The sequence below is a fragment of the Capricornis sumatraensis genome, chromosome 9 (assembly GCF_032405125.1).
Source record: "Capricornis sumatraensis isolate serow.1 chromosome 9, serow.2, whole genome shotgun sequence".
NCBI lineage: Eukaryota > Metazoa > Chordata > Mammalia > Artiodactyla > Bovidae > Capricornis > Capricornis sumatraensis.
Window position 1 is genome coordinate 25,762,327 of NC_091077.1, and position 18,952 is coordinate 25,781,278.

Sequence of the window (18,952 nt, forward strand, 5' to 3'; positions counted from 1 at the left end):
GTTGTGACAAATAATCAGAGAGAGATAATCTAATTCAATGTGTTTATTACACAAAGCTAAAGTGATGCTTTAGAGAGACTAGAGATCACTTCAAGGAAATTAGAGATACCAAGGGAACATTTCATGCAAAGATGGGCTCGATAAAGGACAGAAATGGTATGGACCTAACAGAAGCAGAAAATATTAAGAAGAGGTGGCAAGAATACACAGAAGAACTGTACAAAAAAGATCTTCATGACCCAGATAATCACAATGGTGTGATCACTCACCTAGAGCCAGACATCCTGGAATGTGAAGTCAAGTGGGCCTTAGAAAGCATCACTACGAACAAAGCTAGTAGAGGTGATGGAATTCCAGTTGAGCTATTTCAAATGCTGAAAGATGATGCTGTGAAAGTGCTGCACTCAATATGCCAGCAAATTTGGAAAACTCAGCAGTGGCCACAGGACTCATTCCAATCCCAAAGAAAGACAATGTCAAAGAATGCTCAAACTACTGCACAATTGCACTCATCTCACACACTAGTAAAGTAATGCTCAAAATTCTCCAAGCCAGGCTTCAGCAATACATGAACCGTGAACTTCCAGATGTTCAAGCTGGTTTTAGAAAAGGCAGAGGAACCAGAGATCAAATTGCCAACATCCACTTGATCATCGAAAAAGCAAGAGAGTTCCAGAAAAACATCTATTTCTGTTTTATTGACTATGCCAAAGCCTTTGACTGTGTGGATCACAATAAATGGTGGAAAATTCTGAAAGAGATGGGAATACCAGACTACTTGATCTGCCTCTTGAGAAATTTGTATGCAGGTCAGGAAGCAACAGTTAGAAGTGGACATGGAACAACAGACTGGTTCCAAATAGGAAAAGAAGTACGTCAAGGCTGAATATTGTCACCCTGCTTATTAACTTCTATGCAGAATACATCATGAGAAACGCTGGGCTGGAAGAAGCACAAGCTGAAATCAAGATTGCCGGGAGAAATATCAATAACCTCAGATATGCAGACGACAACACCCTTTAGGCAGAAAGTGAAGAGGAACTAATAAACCTCTTGATGAAAGTGAAAGTGGAGAGTGAAAAAGTTGGCTTAAAGCTCAACATTCAGAAAACGAAGATCATGGCATCTGGTCCCATCACTTCATGGGAAATAGATGGGGAAATAGTGGAAACAGTGTCAGACTTTATTTTTGGGGACTCCAAAATCACTGCAGATGGTGACTGCAGCCATGAAATTAAAAAACGCTTACTCGTTGGAAGAAAAGTTATGACCAACCTAGACAGCATATTGAAAAGTAGAGACATTACTTTGGCAACAAAGGTCCATCTAGTCAAGGCTATGGTTTTTCCAGTGGTCATGTATGGATGTGAGAGTTGGACTGTGAAGAAGGCTGAGCGCTGTAGAATTGATGCTGTTGAACTGTGGTGTTGGAGGAGACTCTTGAGAGTCCCTTGGACTGCAAGGAGATCCAACCAGTCCATTCTGAAGGAGATCTGCCCTGGGATTTCTTTGGAAGGAATGATGCTGAAACTGAAACTCCAGTACTTTGACCACCTCATGCAAAGAGTTGACTCATTGGAAAAGACTCTGATGCTGGGAGGGACTGGGGGCAGGAGGAGAAAGGGACGACAGAGGATGAGATGGCTGGATGGCATCACGGACTCGATGGATGTGAGTCTGAGTGAACTCTGGGAGTTGGTGATGGACAGGGAGGCCTGGCGTGCTGCGATTCATGGGGTCACAAAGAGTCGGACACGATTGAGTGACTGAACTGAACTGAACTGAAAGTGATGCAACTAAGGAGTTTTACACTTAAGTTGAGACTTTACGGAGAAGGAATCACCATGTGATGTTCCAGGGAAAGAGTACACCAGGAATAACCAACAACATATAGAAAGGCCCTGAGGCAGGAAGAAGGTTTAGCTCTTTTGAAGAACTAAAAGAAGGCAAAGCTCTCACAGTTCGGGCGAGATGAAACGAAATGGAAGGGATCAGCAGGGGTGAGATCATGCAAAATTTTATTTTATAAGAGATTAGATTTTGTCCTCAATATAATGAAAAGCCAAGGTGGGCACAGAGTCATGGAAATGACATGGTATGATCAATGCTTATGTGGATACTGCAGAGACAGTGGACTGAAGGATCAGCATCTGAAGCAGGGAACCAATTAGAAGGTGACTGTAGTGGTTCAATCTAGTGATAGGAGAATAATGTACTGATGAGAGAAGGATTAGAAAGAGAGCAAGTAGAAAACACTGAGATCCTGATTTCTTTCATGTATCAGGATGGAGAAGTTCAAGAAAGGTTAGTTAGGAGGGACATCAAATAAGCAGTTGAATATATACTTATATCTGGAGTTTAAAGGAGAGACCCAGGAGTAGAAATATGTCAGTCTCTTGAAAGCATTTTGAGCCATGAGAATAGATATTGCCAAAGGAAAGAATACAGTTAGAAAGCCCAGGACAACACTGTACAACTCTGACATTTAGAGGATGAAGGAAGAGAAGGGGAAACAGGAGTAAAAGACATAGCGACCAGCGAATCAGGTAGGAAAGAACTCACTAGAATACAGTGTCTGACATCAAAGGAGAATGGGACAGCTAAACAGAATGTTGCCGAGAGTCAGGAGACTAAAAAAACAAGGAGTTTTTGTCAATCTAACACAGGCAGACCCTTTACCCTAAGGGAAAGCAACTCTGATGCTACTGCAACTCTTCTATCTGGCTTTCATTCTGCCTTGAAGAGAGAGGTGCACGGCAGCTCAGTGGAGGGAGCAGGGCAGAGATACAGAAAGACACTTAATATAAACAATAAATGACACATAAATTACACCTGTAGTGAAAGTTAAGAGGCAGAATGAAAAGGGTTATGGAAGATGAAAACTGGAAAATTCTCACACAATTAATAATGTAAACTGTAGAATTACATCAAGAAACTATTCCTAGTTGCTTTCACAGTCTCAGGCACTTTTAGACTATTGTGTTTAAATACAAGTAAAAGAATGGAAAAGCAACATTAGAACAGAAGTTACAATTTCAGAAACAAATTCCCCAAATGAGAACAAAAGTACTTTTCCTCAGTAGCACTGATTTCTCTATGTTTTATCACCTTTCATTTTGCTAATGATGAAAAATGAAAATTATAAATAAAAGTGATTTTTTTTACTCCAATTATACAAAAAAGAAACCAAACTAAACTGGACTGTCAATTACTGTTAGTCACTACACCAAACTCAATTACATTACAAAATATGAAAAATGTAGTAAATTTATTTAACACTAGAATGATATAATGTGCACCTTAAAAAAAACATTCTTTCTTACTTACACTTGTAACCAAAGAAACCTTTGGGCTTCTTGCTCTCCAATGGGATAAATGTTCCTATGACGAAATCAGCTATTGCAAGTAGTAGAATCACCAAAAGAACAATCTGAGCCTGAAATTTTAAACGTTAAAAATAAAAATCAAACATACTGTGTCGATACACCAATTCAGTGCCACTGGAATATCACTCCCGTTAAGGGAAAAGATTTCTGTCTTGTTTTCCCAGAACCTCACACGGTGCTAAGCACAAAGCAGGTGCTTAATAAATTTTTGTTAAAGGAACCATCTCAGAATGTTGAACACATTCGGGGAAAATGGAGAGCAAAAGTAGGGTCATGCCAACTATTTCCATAGTGAGTTAAAGATGTGCATGTTAGATGCACTAACAACACAAATGTTAAAATATAGAAAAAAATTATAGTACTGGTACTACCTTTAGTAACTCCCTCTGACATACCCCATAATTCATTTTTTCTTACATACTCTTTGATTACCTCTTTAAATGACTATTATTTCCAAATACTCCCCACCTTGCCAAATAGAAATGACCTTATATGTAAACGTCTTTGAAAATGGCCACTTAGGAACCTTCAAAATCTAAAGGTATTACCGCACCTTAGAAAATACCCAAAATATAAGCTCTAAAAGTTTGTACATTCAACATTTACAGAGGTCCTAATGATACCATTACTTACTTTTGCCTCCCACTCCATTCCAGCTACTGAGATACCTAGGAGGATCACCACTGTAATGGCTCCAATAATCCGGATATCGTTGATTTCATCTATCATAAGTATGGAATGTTCCTACAAAAAGAAAACAATAGAATGAACAATATTATTTACTTCAGCTAAATTCTTCCATTCTTTTTGAAACATTTTAGAGATATCACAGTTCTTCACAGACAGAAGTTGAATACATTCCTATTTAAGGAATGAATAGGGAGATCTAGCAAAAAAAGAATGAATTACTGTTTACTATTGAGATGTCACTCAAACATCTGAAGACATCAAAAATATGATCAAATATTAATACTGCTATATTTATAAAGACTCAAATTTAAAAAATGGATTGCAAACAAGCAAAAAAAAAAGTCATAATATGACTAAGTAGTACTAATAGGATTTTTTTAAAGTTACAAAGCAGAAATATATTTTGTATTCATTGTGGTTAATGAATTCAGCTTTCAACAGTCTCTTCCGTTGTATAAGGAAAAGAGATGAACACAGTTTCATGCAGCTGTCCAAACTCACACTGTTCCATTCTAAGAACAAAATTATTTGTGGCTAAAATAATGATATTAAAAACATATACTAAATTAAACAATGAAAGACTATGAATTCTTAATGATTATACTGTTTGCTTACTTCCTTTTCTCTGTCCCTTTGGCCTAGGCAGCTAAGGTCAATGCCAATGCAAGTATCAGTCCTTTTCAGATGTTACACTTCCTAATATACCATATACTACAGTGTAAGAAGTTACAACCTAACATGAACAACTACAGCTGTCATTCAAGATTCTTCTCAGTTAATAAAATTGAATCCTATTTCTACTGCTTTAACTACACACATACTAATTACTCTTTTCAACTAAGTTCTTTTCTCAACTCCAGGGCAGTATCATCAACCACTTCCTGGCCAGCTTGACTTACATATACCAAATCAGACATCCCAAACTGAAATGCTCTGTGTTCTCTATCTCACGGTAAATGGCATTACCATCCATCTAAATCAGTCCTCTTTTCTTGTTCTCTAATTTCCCACGTCCCATCAATCAAGTCTACTTACTCAACCTATTAAAAACCACTCAAATACATCTCTCCAGCTCCACTCGTCACTGGTTTAATACTCACCAACATCTCTTCTCCCAGGATAGCTACAACCTTTTAAATTGTCTCCATGTCCAACTGTGACTCCTCACAATTCTCTACACTGTAATCATGTGTTTCTTGAGGCACCTAATCTGATCATCATGGATCTCAACTCCAGATAAAATACAATCCAGGTTTAACAGCAAACAAGACCCTTCCTGACTTGATCCTTTCTTTCTTCCCTCTTATCTTGAACCTCGTGCCACTCTGTGCTTCAGCCATACTGAAATATTTCCAGTTTTGTGTTTGTTTTTTTTTTTAATAACACACCATACTCTACCCCTTCTAGGTCTTTCTTTTCTTTCCTATTTCCCTCATACCATATCTCACCTCTCCTATCTGGGTGCTAATGTCTTAACTCCCGTCCTTTGAAAATGCTGTCTTGACACTTCTCTGCCACCCTACTCCTGGATGGTAAATTAAGTGATCCTCCTAGTTTGTCAAGACCTCCTGCAGTTACCCATTTCTGACATTTGTTGGTCTATGTCCCACACTAAACTTCTTGAAGGACGAGTTTTATGTTCCTTGCTGCTTTCCTGGCATCTTACATGGTGAATGGCAGGTAAATCCTTAGTAAAGATCCAGAAAACAAATGACTGGAAAAAGGTGAATTACCTTCAGCAACTCCACCACAGTTTCTGCAAATCCAACCACATACATGGCGACTGCGACAGCATTGGCGAAAGCGAAGATCAGGCCAATTGCACCACCAAATTCTGGCCCTAGACTTCTAGATATTAAATAATATGCTCCTCCTAAAGGAAAAGAAAAAAACACAAGTACTAATGTTAGAATTTTAAATGTCAAATAATCCTTTCAATTACACAAGAGTTCACAAACACATGCCACCAGTGAACATAGCAGTTAAAGTAATAGGCGAGTGGGTGAGCATATTTTTAGGAAGAAACACCCAGAAAGAATTCTTTACAACCCACTTCATTCATAACAGTTCTGAACATCCAGAAGATTTTCCTCACATTAAATATAAAAATCATCCTGCTATTTAAGTCCCTACTTTCTTTTCTAAAGCTTAGATTAAAATGGCAACAGCCTCCTCCTCATATTCGGAGACATCAAGATCATTTCCCAATGATTTCCTAAGTAACATTTTTAATCTTAAATAACATTTAAAATGATAATTGACATGATTTCAGTTACTTAGTGTGGTAATTTGCTGAATGTGAATACCAAAGAAAAATGTAGGTAGCACAAGAAATTTAATGAACAGCACATACTGACATCCTGAAGAGACATAGTTTTATTATGTGAGTGAAAGTCACTCAGTCGTGTCCGACTCTTTGCAACCCCATGTACTATACAGTCCATGGAATTCTCCAGGCTAGAATATTGGAGTGGGTAGCCTTTCCCTTCTTCAAGGGATCTTCCCAACCCAGGAATCGAACCCAGGTCTCCCCCATTGCAGGTGGAGTCTTTACCAGCTGAGCCACAAGGGAAGCCCAGTTTTATTATAATAAAACAATTAATATTAATTTGTTAATAAATTTATATTATATTTAACATTTATATTATAAATTTATATTTATATTATAAATCCTGCCTAAATGGCAGAGCAGACAAAGACATTACATGAGCTATTATCATGAAGCAAGTATTTTTCTAACTTAAATCAGTATTTTGATTCTGAGTCAGAGTAATACTTATCTAAAGTCTCTAAAAGCTCCCCTAAATTTCTAATTTATTTTTGGTTTCTAGGTCATAATCAACTTAGTTTTAATAGTACTGAAGTTACATTAAGTTATATACATTTTTCTAGACACTGATGAAATATTGTTCTTTTTGTTGATCGGTCGCTCAGTTGTATCTGACCCTTTGCGACCCCGTGGACTGCAGCACATCAGGCTTCCCTGTCCTTTAGAATCTTCTGGAACTTCCTCAAACTCATGTCCACTGAGTCAGTGAGGCCATCCAACCATCTCATTCTCTGTTGTCCCCTTCTCCTCCTGCTTTCAACCTTTCCCAGCATCAGGGTCTTTTCTAATGAGTCAGCCCTTCACATCAGGTGGTCAAAGTACTGGAGCTTCAGCATAGTCCTTCCAACGAATATTCAAGATCGACTTCCTTTAGGATTGACTGGTTTGATCTCCTTGTTGTCCAAGGGACTTTCAAGAGTCTTCTCCAACACCACAGTTCAAAAGCATCAATTCTTTGGCGCTTAGTCTTCTTTATGGTCCCAACTCTCACATCTATACATGACTACTGGAAAAACCATAGCTTTGACTAGATGGACCTTTGTTGGCAAAGTCAAGTCTCTGCTCTTTAATATGCTGTCTAGCTTTGTCATAGCTTTTCTTCCAAGGAGCAAGCATCTTTTAATTTTATGGCTGCAGTCACCATCTGCAGGGATTTTGGAACCCAAGAAAATAAAGTCTGTCATTGTTTCCATTGTTTCCCCATCTATTTGCCATGAAGTGATGGGACCAGATGCCATGATCTTAGTTTTCTGAATGTTGAGTTTTAAGCCAGCTTTTTCACTCTCTCACTTTCAATAAAGAGGCTCTTTAGTTTCTCTTCATGTTCTGTCTTAAGGAAGTTTTAAAACAACATAATGAGGAAGTCTTAAAACCATATAATGAAGACAAATGAAACAACAGATTCTACAATTTAATAAATTACTAAATATGCAAACTTTATTTTGAAAATACCTGTAATAGGTTTTGGGGTTAATTTTATCAAGTTTCTCTAAATATTCTATAGTTTAAACCTACCCACCAAAACTTCCTCATTATAGTACAGTAGGCACAGATACAACACTGTAAAATAACTATGCTGCTGCTACTGCTGCTAAGTCGCTTCAGTCGTGTCCGACCCTGTGCGACCCCACAGATGGCAGCTCACCAGGCTCCCCCGTCCCTGGGATTCTTCGGGCAAGAACACTGGAGTGGGTTGCCATTTCCTTCTCCAATGCATGAGAGTGAAAAGTGAAAGTGAAGTCGCTCAGTTGACCCCATGGACTGCAGCCTACTAGGCCAATTAAAAAAAAAAACTTTCTTAGTAATTCACTTTACCAATTAATCATTTTTATCATCTTTAAAATTCTGAAGAAAAAGAATTGCAACCTGATCATTTAGTATTAGTCTCATTTTTTAAAATGAGATGAAATGACAAAAATTTTCCCCAAATACTTTTGAACACTAAAAATTCGAATGGACTTATATATGACAATTTTTATGTCAAAGAGCTAAAGTTAAAGATATTAAATCACATAATTAATCACACAGAAAATCCCTAGAATATCACTGAGTGAACTCCGGGAGTTTGTGATGGACAGGGAGGCCTGGCGTGCTGTGATTCATGGCGTCGCAAAGAGTCAGACATGACTGAGTTGACTGAACTGAACTGAACTGATAGTTTATGAACAAGTCATTTAATCTCAATATCAATAATGAATTGAGACAAGTATTATTTACCCTGACTTAATAGGACAATTAAGTCACAATAAAAGGTTAACTGAAATCAGTCAGCCACTCATGTATTTCAATAGTTGATAATATTCTTTAGAAGGAGAAATACACCAAGAGAACCTATAAAAGCATAGAGTTCAGTTGTTATGTGTTTAAAGTTTTGATTTTCTGAAATTTCAAGGCTTTCTATTACTAATAAGAAAAATATATATATCTTAAGATGTATTTAACATTGGTAAAGATAACTAGAAGGGAAATAATGAATGTAAGTAACAAATTCTGACATTTCAGAACTATTTAAAAACCTTCCACTAATTGGGATACCTAAACTTAAAACTTAGGACCTACCTAGTTTCACTACTTTTTAAAATATTTTATTTTTTTTAGTGAAAATAAAAAGTTACACATGAAGAATATTTTAAAAGCATCTGCTCATCTTCCTATCTCATTTCTATTCCTGTGTCCTTGAGGCAACCAGTTTTAAGAGCTTTCTCCCCTCCCTTTTTTCCCTTAGCAACAAATAGTATAAAAGACCTACCGCTCTGAAAGGCTGGTCTATTTACTAATCAACACAGAGTGATACATACCTTAAAATAAAATGTTTATTTTGTAATTAAGTAAAATTACACATTTTATTTAATTCTAGCAAGTACAATTGACTTTTGAACAACACAGGTGTGAAATGCACAGGTCCACTTATATGTGGATTTTTTTCAATACACTGCAAATTTTTTTGGAGATTTGTGATAATTTGAAAAAACTCACAGATGAATCACATGGTATAGAAATACAGAAAAAATTAAGAACAAGTTAGGTATGTCATGAACACATACAAAGTATGTGGATACTAGTCTATCTTTACATAGGCTTAAGGTAAATGATACCTAATACGAAATTAATGTTAATTTTCTTTCTAATACATTAACTTTGCTCAGAGAATTAACATACAAAACAAGCTGTGCTCCAGTCCCTCCCTCTCTGGTAATTAGAGAAACTGAGCATCATTGCAGGTAAGTGGTTTTTAAAAAACGTAACAGTGTTTATAATACTATACTATGAATATGACTATAATACTGTATGACATAAAAACTGTACAAGGATTCATTCATTAGTGTAGAGGCTAGGCTACCATGATACAATCATATCATTATACTAGGCTACAATAAAGCAATCATATTGCTGCCTCTTTGTTTTCAAGTGTGAATTGCTATACCTGTAAAGAAATATAAATTCCATTTTTCACATTCTCTTTTCATTTGTTAAGTGTTTTTTTAGTTTCTCACATTTTAAAAAAACTTCTGTTGGAACATAGTTGATTTGCCTGATGTCTTACTTTCAGGTGTACAACAAAGTGAATCTTTTCATTTTATCTCTAGTGTTAGTAATACATGTAACATATATAGTGTTTTGTAGCATATAAGACAGTATTAATGCAGGTATTAACAAATGATTCATCTTGTAAAAAGATGATGTAAAACTTATGGCATCAGTATAGCATAGTACTATAAATGTACTTTTTCCTCACCAGAATTTTCTTGATAACATTTTATTCTCTCTGGCTTACTTTACTGTAAGAATACATATATGTATGTATGTATATAATACATATACACAAAATATGTGTTAATTGATGGTTTATGTTACCTACAAGGCTTCTGGTCAACAGTAATCTATAGTTAAGTTTTGGGGAACTCAAAAGTTATACAAGGATTTTCAACTGCATAGGGGTCATCACCATCTCTAACCTATGTGTTATTCAAGGGACAACTGTACGATTATCATTCCCATTTTACATATGTGAAAATTCAGGCTTACAGAGGTCAAGTAACTTGACCACAGTCACACATATAGTAAAGGAAGAAATGGGCTTAAACTCAAGTCTCTCTGAGTGCTTATTCAGTACAGTATGTGAAATTAAATAACTTTTTATTATCATTGAATAAGCTGAAGAGTATAAAAAATTATGATGCATTAAAAGGCAGCAACAGAAAAAATAACTATTTTATTTACAAAAAAAATCTGTTGTTCAAGCAAACACAGAAAGTCGATAAGAAAAGATCCTCATGAACTCTCAAAATTTGGCAGTAAAATGCCGTGTCTTCTGAGTGTAGAAGACACCAATGAAGCACACACGAGAGATGTTAAGCAATGACAATACTATATACTGGGTTCCATTATTACTATATATTGATTTGGGGATACATGTCCCTGCAGCTCTCAGTAGATTTCACATCAATAAACAAAACTCTGACTAGGTTAATCAACAGCTATATGATTACTGGCCATAAACAAGTCACTATATATTTCGAAGAACTGAAATGACATAGCATTACTGACAGTAGTGCTGAATTGAATGTATGGACTTCCCCTAAATATGTTTTAAATTATGCAACATATTTTAAAGTAACCCACTAGTAAAAGAACAAATCACAAGGGAAATTAAAAAGTATTTTGAACTGAACAATAATGAAAAGAGAACCTATCAAAATCAGTGGGATGAACCTAAAGCAGGAATTACAGCTTTAAGTGCTAATATTAAAAAAAAAAAAAATGACACTTCTGTTGAAAGTAAATAATATGAAATCAATGATCTAAGCTTCTACCTTAAGAAAACAGAAAAAAAGGAAAGCCTAATGTAGAAAAGAAAAAAGTTAAAACTACAGTTGCAGAAAACAATAAAGAAAAATCAATTAAGGTGAAAACTGGCAAACTCTTTGAAAAGGTTGCCAGAACTATGACAAGAACAGTAAATTGAAATACTCCTAAGAAATCAAATTTGTAATACACACACACACATATACAAAACCACAGGCCCAGGAAGAAATAAGATCAATTTTACAAAAACTCTTTCAGAAAACTGAGGAAGAACCAATACTAACCAACACCCCTTATGAGTTGAGCTTAATCCTAATACCAAAACCTGACACAGATTATTACAAAAAAAGAAAAATTTAGACAAATATTTCTCATGATCATAGATTCAAAAGTCATTAACAAAATGTTAGCAAGTAAAAAGTAACAGAAACCATAATATTTTTTGACCAAATATATCTTTGATCTTTGTGGGGTTTATGCCACGAATGCTAGGTTACTGAGATTCAAAATACCATATAATTTTGATAATAACAGAATAAGAGAAAAAACCACATAACCATTTCAACAGATATAGAAAAAGTGTAACAAAATCCAACATTCATTCATGATAAATACTACCAGCAATCTAGAAATAGAACTGTCTCAACCTGACAAATTACATCTTCCAGAACTACTCAGTTAACATCTTAATAGTGATATATTCAACTCAGTCCCCCTAAAACTGGCAACACTACAAGGATGTTTATTCTCACCGCTTCTTCACCATGGTACTGAAGGTCCTATCTATTTCAACAGATTGACAAAACAGAAGGAGAGGGAAAAAGAGAGGGAGAGAAGAAAACACTAAAGATTGAAGAGAGTATAAACCATGTCTGTTCACAGATGATGACTTTGTTTTGCAAAGTCACAGAACTAAGACACACAAGCCTACTGCATTTCTACACACAGTCATTAAAAAATTTGGAAAATGAAATTTACAATTACCATTTACCAGATGAAAAACATGACTGAGGGGTAAATTGAACAAAACATGCAAGATCTCTATACTGAAAAATATACAACAGTGCTGACAGAAACAAGATCTAAATAAACAGGAAGACACCCCATGTTTAGAGACTGGAAGATTCAGTATTGTTAACATGACCATTCTTCCCCCACCAAAAAATTTTAAGAGTGAAATCCCAAAGTCCCAGCGAGGTTTTCTGTGTTTAGAGAAATTGAACTGCCAATTCAAAAATTTTATACGGCAATACAAAGAACCTAGAAAAGTCAAAACAATTTTGAAAAAGAACAAAGTTTAAAGACTTAGAACTTATAAAGCTAAGCACTCAAAACAGGGTAGTCTTGGAATAACTGGTATCAGAATAAACTAATCAATGAAACAGGATACAATAAAGACAATACACAGAAAATTCGGTTTTCAATGACAGCACCAAAACTAATTCGGTATGGAGTAGATAGTTTGTTGACAAATGGTGCTAGACAAGTGGCTATCTATGGCGGGGTGGAGGGGAGTGACAGTAGCAGGGAGAAACACAATCTCTGTCTCACATAATGTGAGCCTGTTCATAGTTAAAAATCTAAAACCCATACTCAACAATTATCTGTTGATGAACTGAAATACAAGGAATATAAAAATTTGATCTTAGTCACATAGGTAGGTTTCTACTGATTTTAGATTCTCAGAACTACCTATTAGAAATTTGATGTAGTGTGGGCTTTTATTTGAAAGTGTACAGACCTCTGTTTTCAATGCTCCAAACCATAAAGTGGTTGAGGAACTGTTCCCTTCTATTGCTCGGTTCATATAATACACTATAAATCAAAAATCAGAATTTATATCTCCATATTATAAAAGGCTGCCTGTGGTTGTCCTCTATTTCATAAATGAGTTGATATTCAGCGATTAATGGTTTGTGAACAGAAGAAACTCTGGCCTGTGAAATCTAGGAAACGCAGATCTGAGTGACAGTGGAAGCTGGCCAGCACCATCTGAGTTGCAGAACCTGTAAATCCTGTAAAACAGGAGCTTTCAAGAACACTGGCAGGATTTGCAGGACGGGAAACAGTTCTGGGCTGCATGTGTCTATGGCTAGGGCAGGGAGGATGCCAGAGGAGAAGGAAGAGGGGACTCCATCAGCTAGCTGGCGGTGCTAGTTCTACTCTGTGGAAATAGAGGACTGAGGCGATGGTTCTCTAACTTGCCACTAATAGCTTCAAATAGTACCCTCCTCCCATTATTACTATAATCCAATCAAGACTGAAACTAAAAACCTTGCGTTTTCTAAATTTTAACTCTTTTTCTTTCCCTGAATGTTTCCGTATTACTTTTATCCTAGACTTCATAATCAGACACCGTTATACCTCTTTACAGGGCTTCCCTGGTACCTCAGCTGGTAAAGAATCCGGCTGCAATGCAGGAGACCCCAGTTCAATTCCTGGGTCGAGAAGATGCCCTAGAGAAGGGATAGGCTATACACTCCAGTATTCTTGGGCTTCCCTGGTGGCTCACTCGGTAAAGAATCTGCCTGCAATGTGGGAGACCTGGGTTGTATCCCTAGGTTGAGAAGATGCCCTGGTGGAGGGCATGGCAACCCACTCCAGTATTCTTGCCCAGAGAATTCCCACAGACAAGAAGAGCCTGGCTGTCTGCAGTCCATGGGGTCACAAAGAGTTGAACACAACTGAGCGACTAAGCACAGAACAGCACATTTCTTTACAAGTTGACAGTTAATTTCTATGTTTTAAAAAACTACACTTCTCTAGATTCTACCTGTTTAAATCTCTAAAAGGTACTGTTAAAGTCAATGTAAAGGCTACTTAGTAACATTAAATCTCTCCTATGGCATAAAGAACACATTTCACACACTTCCATGGAGTTGGAAGCACACACCTTATAAAATGAGAATAAAATATTATTCAGTATTAATGCAGAAAAATATATAATTCAGTTAAGAATCAAGATAAAACAAATTAAACTGTCAAACACTACCTCAAAATAGTTTATATTAATTACTACATGCTCAAGTTTAAAAGAGGGCTCTTGAAAATGAAATTCTTAAACAGAGCAACCACAACCAGCAATATTTTGAGTAAAATATTTTCTTGTTAATTCCCTTAATAGTCAACTTTCAATCCTCAGTGATTGGGCTAGAGGGCATCCCATGCAGATATTGCTATTCCCATTGCATCTCTACCTAACTCTTTGCACCCTGACCTTCTAGATAATTCCAACTCTCCTGATCTCCTCTTATGCAGCCCTTTCAAGGAAGAAGTCAAAATTAAGTCCTCAGTGATTGGGGTAGAGGGCATTCAATGTAGGCACCCCCGGTCCCACAATACTGAAAGATAACTCCATCTATACATGAACCAAGTCTGAAAGTTTGTTCTAAACCATAACCCCCTCTCTATCTTTTTGCTCCCTGCAAAATTATATTGAACAAGGATTCCTTGTTCCAGAGAGATTCCCGGTCTGGCATTTGCTGCTGTCATCCTCTAGTCTCACTTGTAAGTTCCTCTTTTCCCTGCCTATTCTCTGCTTCCTGGAGCTACAGGCACAAGGTGATTCACATTCAGTACTTCACAGGTGCTCTTATTAAGTAAAGCGTTTACAGAATTGGGATACTCCAATTTCTTTTTCTTCTTCACTTATCTTATAGAATAATTACCTAAAGGATAAATCTCTTATTAATTTCTTTCTTATACTGAGTTGAGGTAAGGAAATTTTCATTCAGAAAACTTGATTCACACTAGATTCTTTACCAATTTTCAAAATAAGTTAGTTCTCTAGCATTCTACAAAGGTAAAAATGAGGTTTTGTGCATCTGTGTAATGTCTGTGACGCTAGGTATTTTATCTTATATTATGCTTTCATTTAAATCAGTTATAATTAGTAGTAGTACTCCTGTTCAAACTATCCAAAGTGTGAGCTTTTTCACATTGGCTCCTCAGTCCTTTTAACATGAAACAATAGCCTTTGTTATCTTCTTTACTTACTGATGAGAAAAGATGTCTAGACTTGTCTAGTACATTTCCTACCCAGAAATGGAATCAATAATTTCTCCAAGGTCCCCTGGTTCCTTTGAATGAAAATACACAATGTGGCCACTAGGGGTGCTCACTGGTACCGGGCTGACCATCTGTGACAGGTGATTTTTGTGGAGAGAGCTAAGAAATACATTCTTTGGGTTATGACTCATACTGGTGTTTTTAATTTAGAATCATGAATACAGAATAAAATGTAATCTCACCAGTTTTATACCTATATCTACTTTTTCCCATGTGGAAATACTGTTTTACTAAGAAACCAAAATAAATGCTGTTAGGGATCTCAAAGTCTATGAAGTATATATAAAGGAGACAGGAATTTACATTCATTGCAAGAATCTACAGGAACTTTCACTGTAGATAATGCAGCTCACTTATATTCTATAAAAGAATCAGCTAGGTTTCTAACATCACTGACTGATCTAAATGAAAAATGAATGCCTTCTAGCAAAGCTTCAAAGTAGTTGGTCATTTCTTTAAATTAATGGCTTCTCTTTTCCTATAGGTTTCATTATCTCAGCAAACATATTTACTTTGTCATTTAAGAATAAGTGGTAACATACAAATTTCAAATTATATAATTCCATATATTTATGTTTGTGTATATATATATATATATATATATATATATTTTTTTTTTTTTTCCCTATAGTTACTCTCTAAATTGACTTAACATTTTGAGGGAACCCAGATAAAACTGCAACATGGTACTTTGTTGGGACACAGCTTCACGCATTCCACATTCTCATACTTTGTCCGTGTCCCAGGACAGAAGATTAGATACAAGTCTCCGAAGTATTTGTAAAAATATATGAAAACTACAGGCCTGGCGTGCTGCGATTCATGGGGTCGCAAAGAGTCGGACACGACTGAGCGACTGAACTGAACTGAACTGGTAGTAGTGCATGAAGTGGCTTTTCAGTCACAATGCAGGAAAATCTATACTTTCCAGAAGTTTGAACTCACAGAGAGAACAGTCTGGGGTTTGTGCTGACCGTGGGTCCATGCCCCACTCCCTGAGGCTCACAACCTAGATTTGAAGGGCTGAAGACAAGGAGAAAGTCGATGATGATTTGCTGATCCTCTCAAATAACTAATACTGCATCAATTTCTCCTTTTACTTCCATTCCCTAATAGTAGCAGAATGAAATGAAGCATGGGGCACCTAGTACACAAGCAACCAAGAATCTCTCAGCATTGCCTGATTAACTCTTGGGCATACCCACATCTTAGACCCCAACTTCATGTACACATAAAACAGCCAACACATAGTCATAACTGTACTGGTATGAGCTACCAGCTTCCCCTAGAGCCACAGTGATCTGAATCCTGTGGTACATTAGATATATGAAGATGACTGGGGAAAAATGAGAAGCTGAATCTGGTTCTTTCTCCAAGTACTAATACAGATAAAGCAGAAGTTGTATGTATTTAACGTTAAATACAGATCTGCAAAATAGTTGAGGCAGATGGAACAGGCAGATGCCTTCCTCAGTTGATCTGCTATGATGAATTTATAGGAGCTGGTACACATCTTCTCTTCTTTCTCTCAGCATCTTCCCCTCCAGCTGAATGATGAGTTCTGCTTAGGAAAATGGATTTCTTTTTTTCTTGTTCTCAGGGGTCCCAAAGCCATTCTCCTGCTGTCTTGGGTATTCTTCCTGGGAAGAGTAAAACCTCACAAGGCAGATCTTGTGGGCTCCAATACAACAGGCCTCAGGGTACCCTCAGAAGAGAGCTGGAGTTGAGGGTATGGATTCAGAGCCCCAGGTTTAGCTTATGCAAGCTGTTAAGACCATGAGGAAAGAACTCTGTCTACATTTCCTTCAGTGGGGAGGAACAAGGTGACACCTGTATAATACTGACCAAATGCAGGCTGCACAACACTAATCCACGGGCGAAATCCTGGGAGGAGGTAGCAAATGGTGCCTCAGTGGAGAAGAAACCCAGTTAGAAGCTCCATTCTTGCTACCAGACACCTGAACACCTGAACAATTTGAAGCATACATGTTTGTGTATGGATCAATTTAAAATTTATATTCAGAATCTACTTCAGAAGTGCTCAACAGCAACTTTCTTGCCTATATAGAACCTAAAATGTTGTTTTTAAGATAAAAAATAGAAATATTTTAAAATCTGTTTATTTAGTGCCAGTAATCCAATGATGATGTGAAAAGACTGAATTTACCTCCTCGTACAAACCCATTAGTAGCTATTGCTGATGTAGACAGTCCTGTGATAGTTGTCACAACAGTGGCCATTGCTATTACAATGACTGACAGACCTTTAGGGAAAAAGAAAAGAAAACCTGAGAATACTTTTAGTCTCATTTAAATCTGCCACATCTACAACTGATGAGTCTTAAGTATACTGAATTAACATTATAACTTATAAATTATCTTATCTTTAACCGATTTTAGATCAAATCTAGAATTAGAAAAAGGGACATGAAGACAACTGTCTGACACAAAGGAGAACGTAGCTTAGAATGATTCCAATGGATTGAATTTCATGAATTTTAGAGCCTACAGATGCACTCAGTTACTTTGCCTACTCATTCTCAAACGAATCAACAGTATGTAACTTGACTCACCTATTCCAGCTTGACCCACAATCCATGACAATCTAATAAAGAGCATCACTCCCCAAATGTTTAACATACAACGTACCTAGAAGAGGAAGAGCCAAGTCACAGATGAAAGTAATTAAATACAATACACAGTAAATGCTCAACTAGCCAATAGCTGGATAACATACTTTTAAAACTACAGAAAGTCATTTCAAATCTCTTATCTGAAGATTTTCTTTAACAGATTTTTTAAAAAAGAGCTTTAGTGAGAGCTTCAATGTGAGCTAACTAAAGTATAAGTATGATGTAATATATGAGTGTGCATATATTTTACACACACACACACACAAATTATCTGAAGCAGCAGAAGCAAATGAACAAGAAAGATACAAGGAATATTTTAAGACTTCAGCCCTAAAGAAGAGCAGTGTATGTTCCCCCCTTTTCAATCCAAGTAAGTTTAATTTTTAACTTACTCCTTAATAACATCCTCATTTCATAATTTCTAAGTAGCCTTAAATATTCTGTAATATTTGTCAACTCAAATGCTAACTATTCACACGTTTCAGAAACCAAAACTCTTCATAAAGACAGTATCCCCAATTTATTTTTACTTTTATTTATTATGCTCATACATAGTATATAGTCTTCTGAAATGCTAAAATCTAAGACTAGGTAAACAATACAACCCAGAGCATAAAAAGCATTCTACCAATTACACAATAAAACTATGACTAGAACTGGAACTTTCCCTCTACTCCCCTAAATGTCAATAAAACTCTAATTTAGCGCTTCCAAAGTCTCAATCAGCCTGTCTACCTACTCTAGTTAGATCCTTAGAGCCTATTCAAACACAGGGGAAAAAATACAAAGTAAATCTGAACCCTAGTTACCTAAACCTGTCTACTGATGTGATCTCAACATAAATATTTCTCCTATATTCTGCCGCTTAACTTCTACACATTTCTCTTCAAAAGACAATCTTGTAGCAGGAAAGGAAGCAGGCACATTTCAGCTATGCTGCCTGCCCGGCTTCCTTGATCCTGCTGCTCCCATCAATGTAATAGCTTCATACTTAATTTCTGAGAAGTGACAACATGTGAGATTCATAAGAGGTTATAAAAT

General features: G+C 36.4%; 1 protein-coding gene across 2 annotated transcripts in view; it reads right to left on the reverse strand.

Annotated features, from left to right (window-relative positions):
• SLC12A2 (solute carrier family 12 member 2) overlaps positions 1-18,952 on the reverse strand; it is a 95,755-nt gene that overhangs the window by 50,189 nt on the left and 26,614 nt on the right. For both annotated transcript variants that reach the window (XM_068979286.1, XM_068979284.1), the window contains exons 3-7: positions 17,852-17,927; positions 17,447-17,542; positions 5,810-5,949; positions 4,020-4,130; positions 3,328-3,436 (exon numbers count right to left, since the gene is read on the reverse strand). In XM_068979286.1, coding sequence (XP_068835387.1) covers positions 3,328-3,436; positions 4,020-4,130; positions 5,810-5,949; positions 17,447-17,542; positions 17,852-17,927 — 532 coding nt within the window. The remainder of the gene's footprint in view (positions 1-3,327; positions 3,437-4,019; positions 4,131-5,809; positions 5,950-17,446; positions 17,543-17,851; positions 17,928-18,952) is intronic.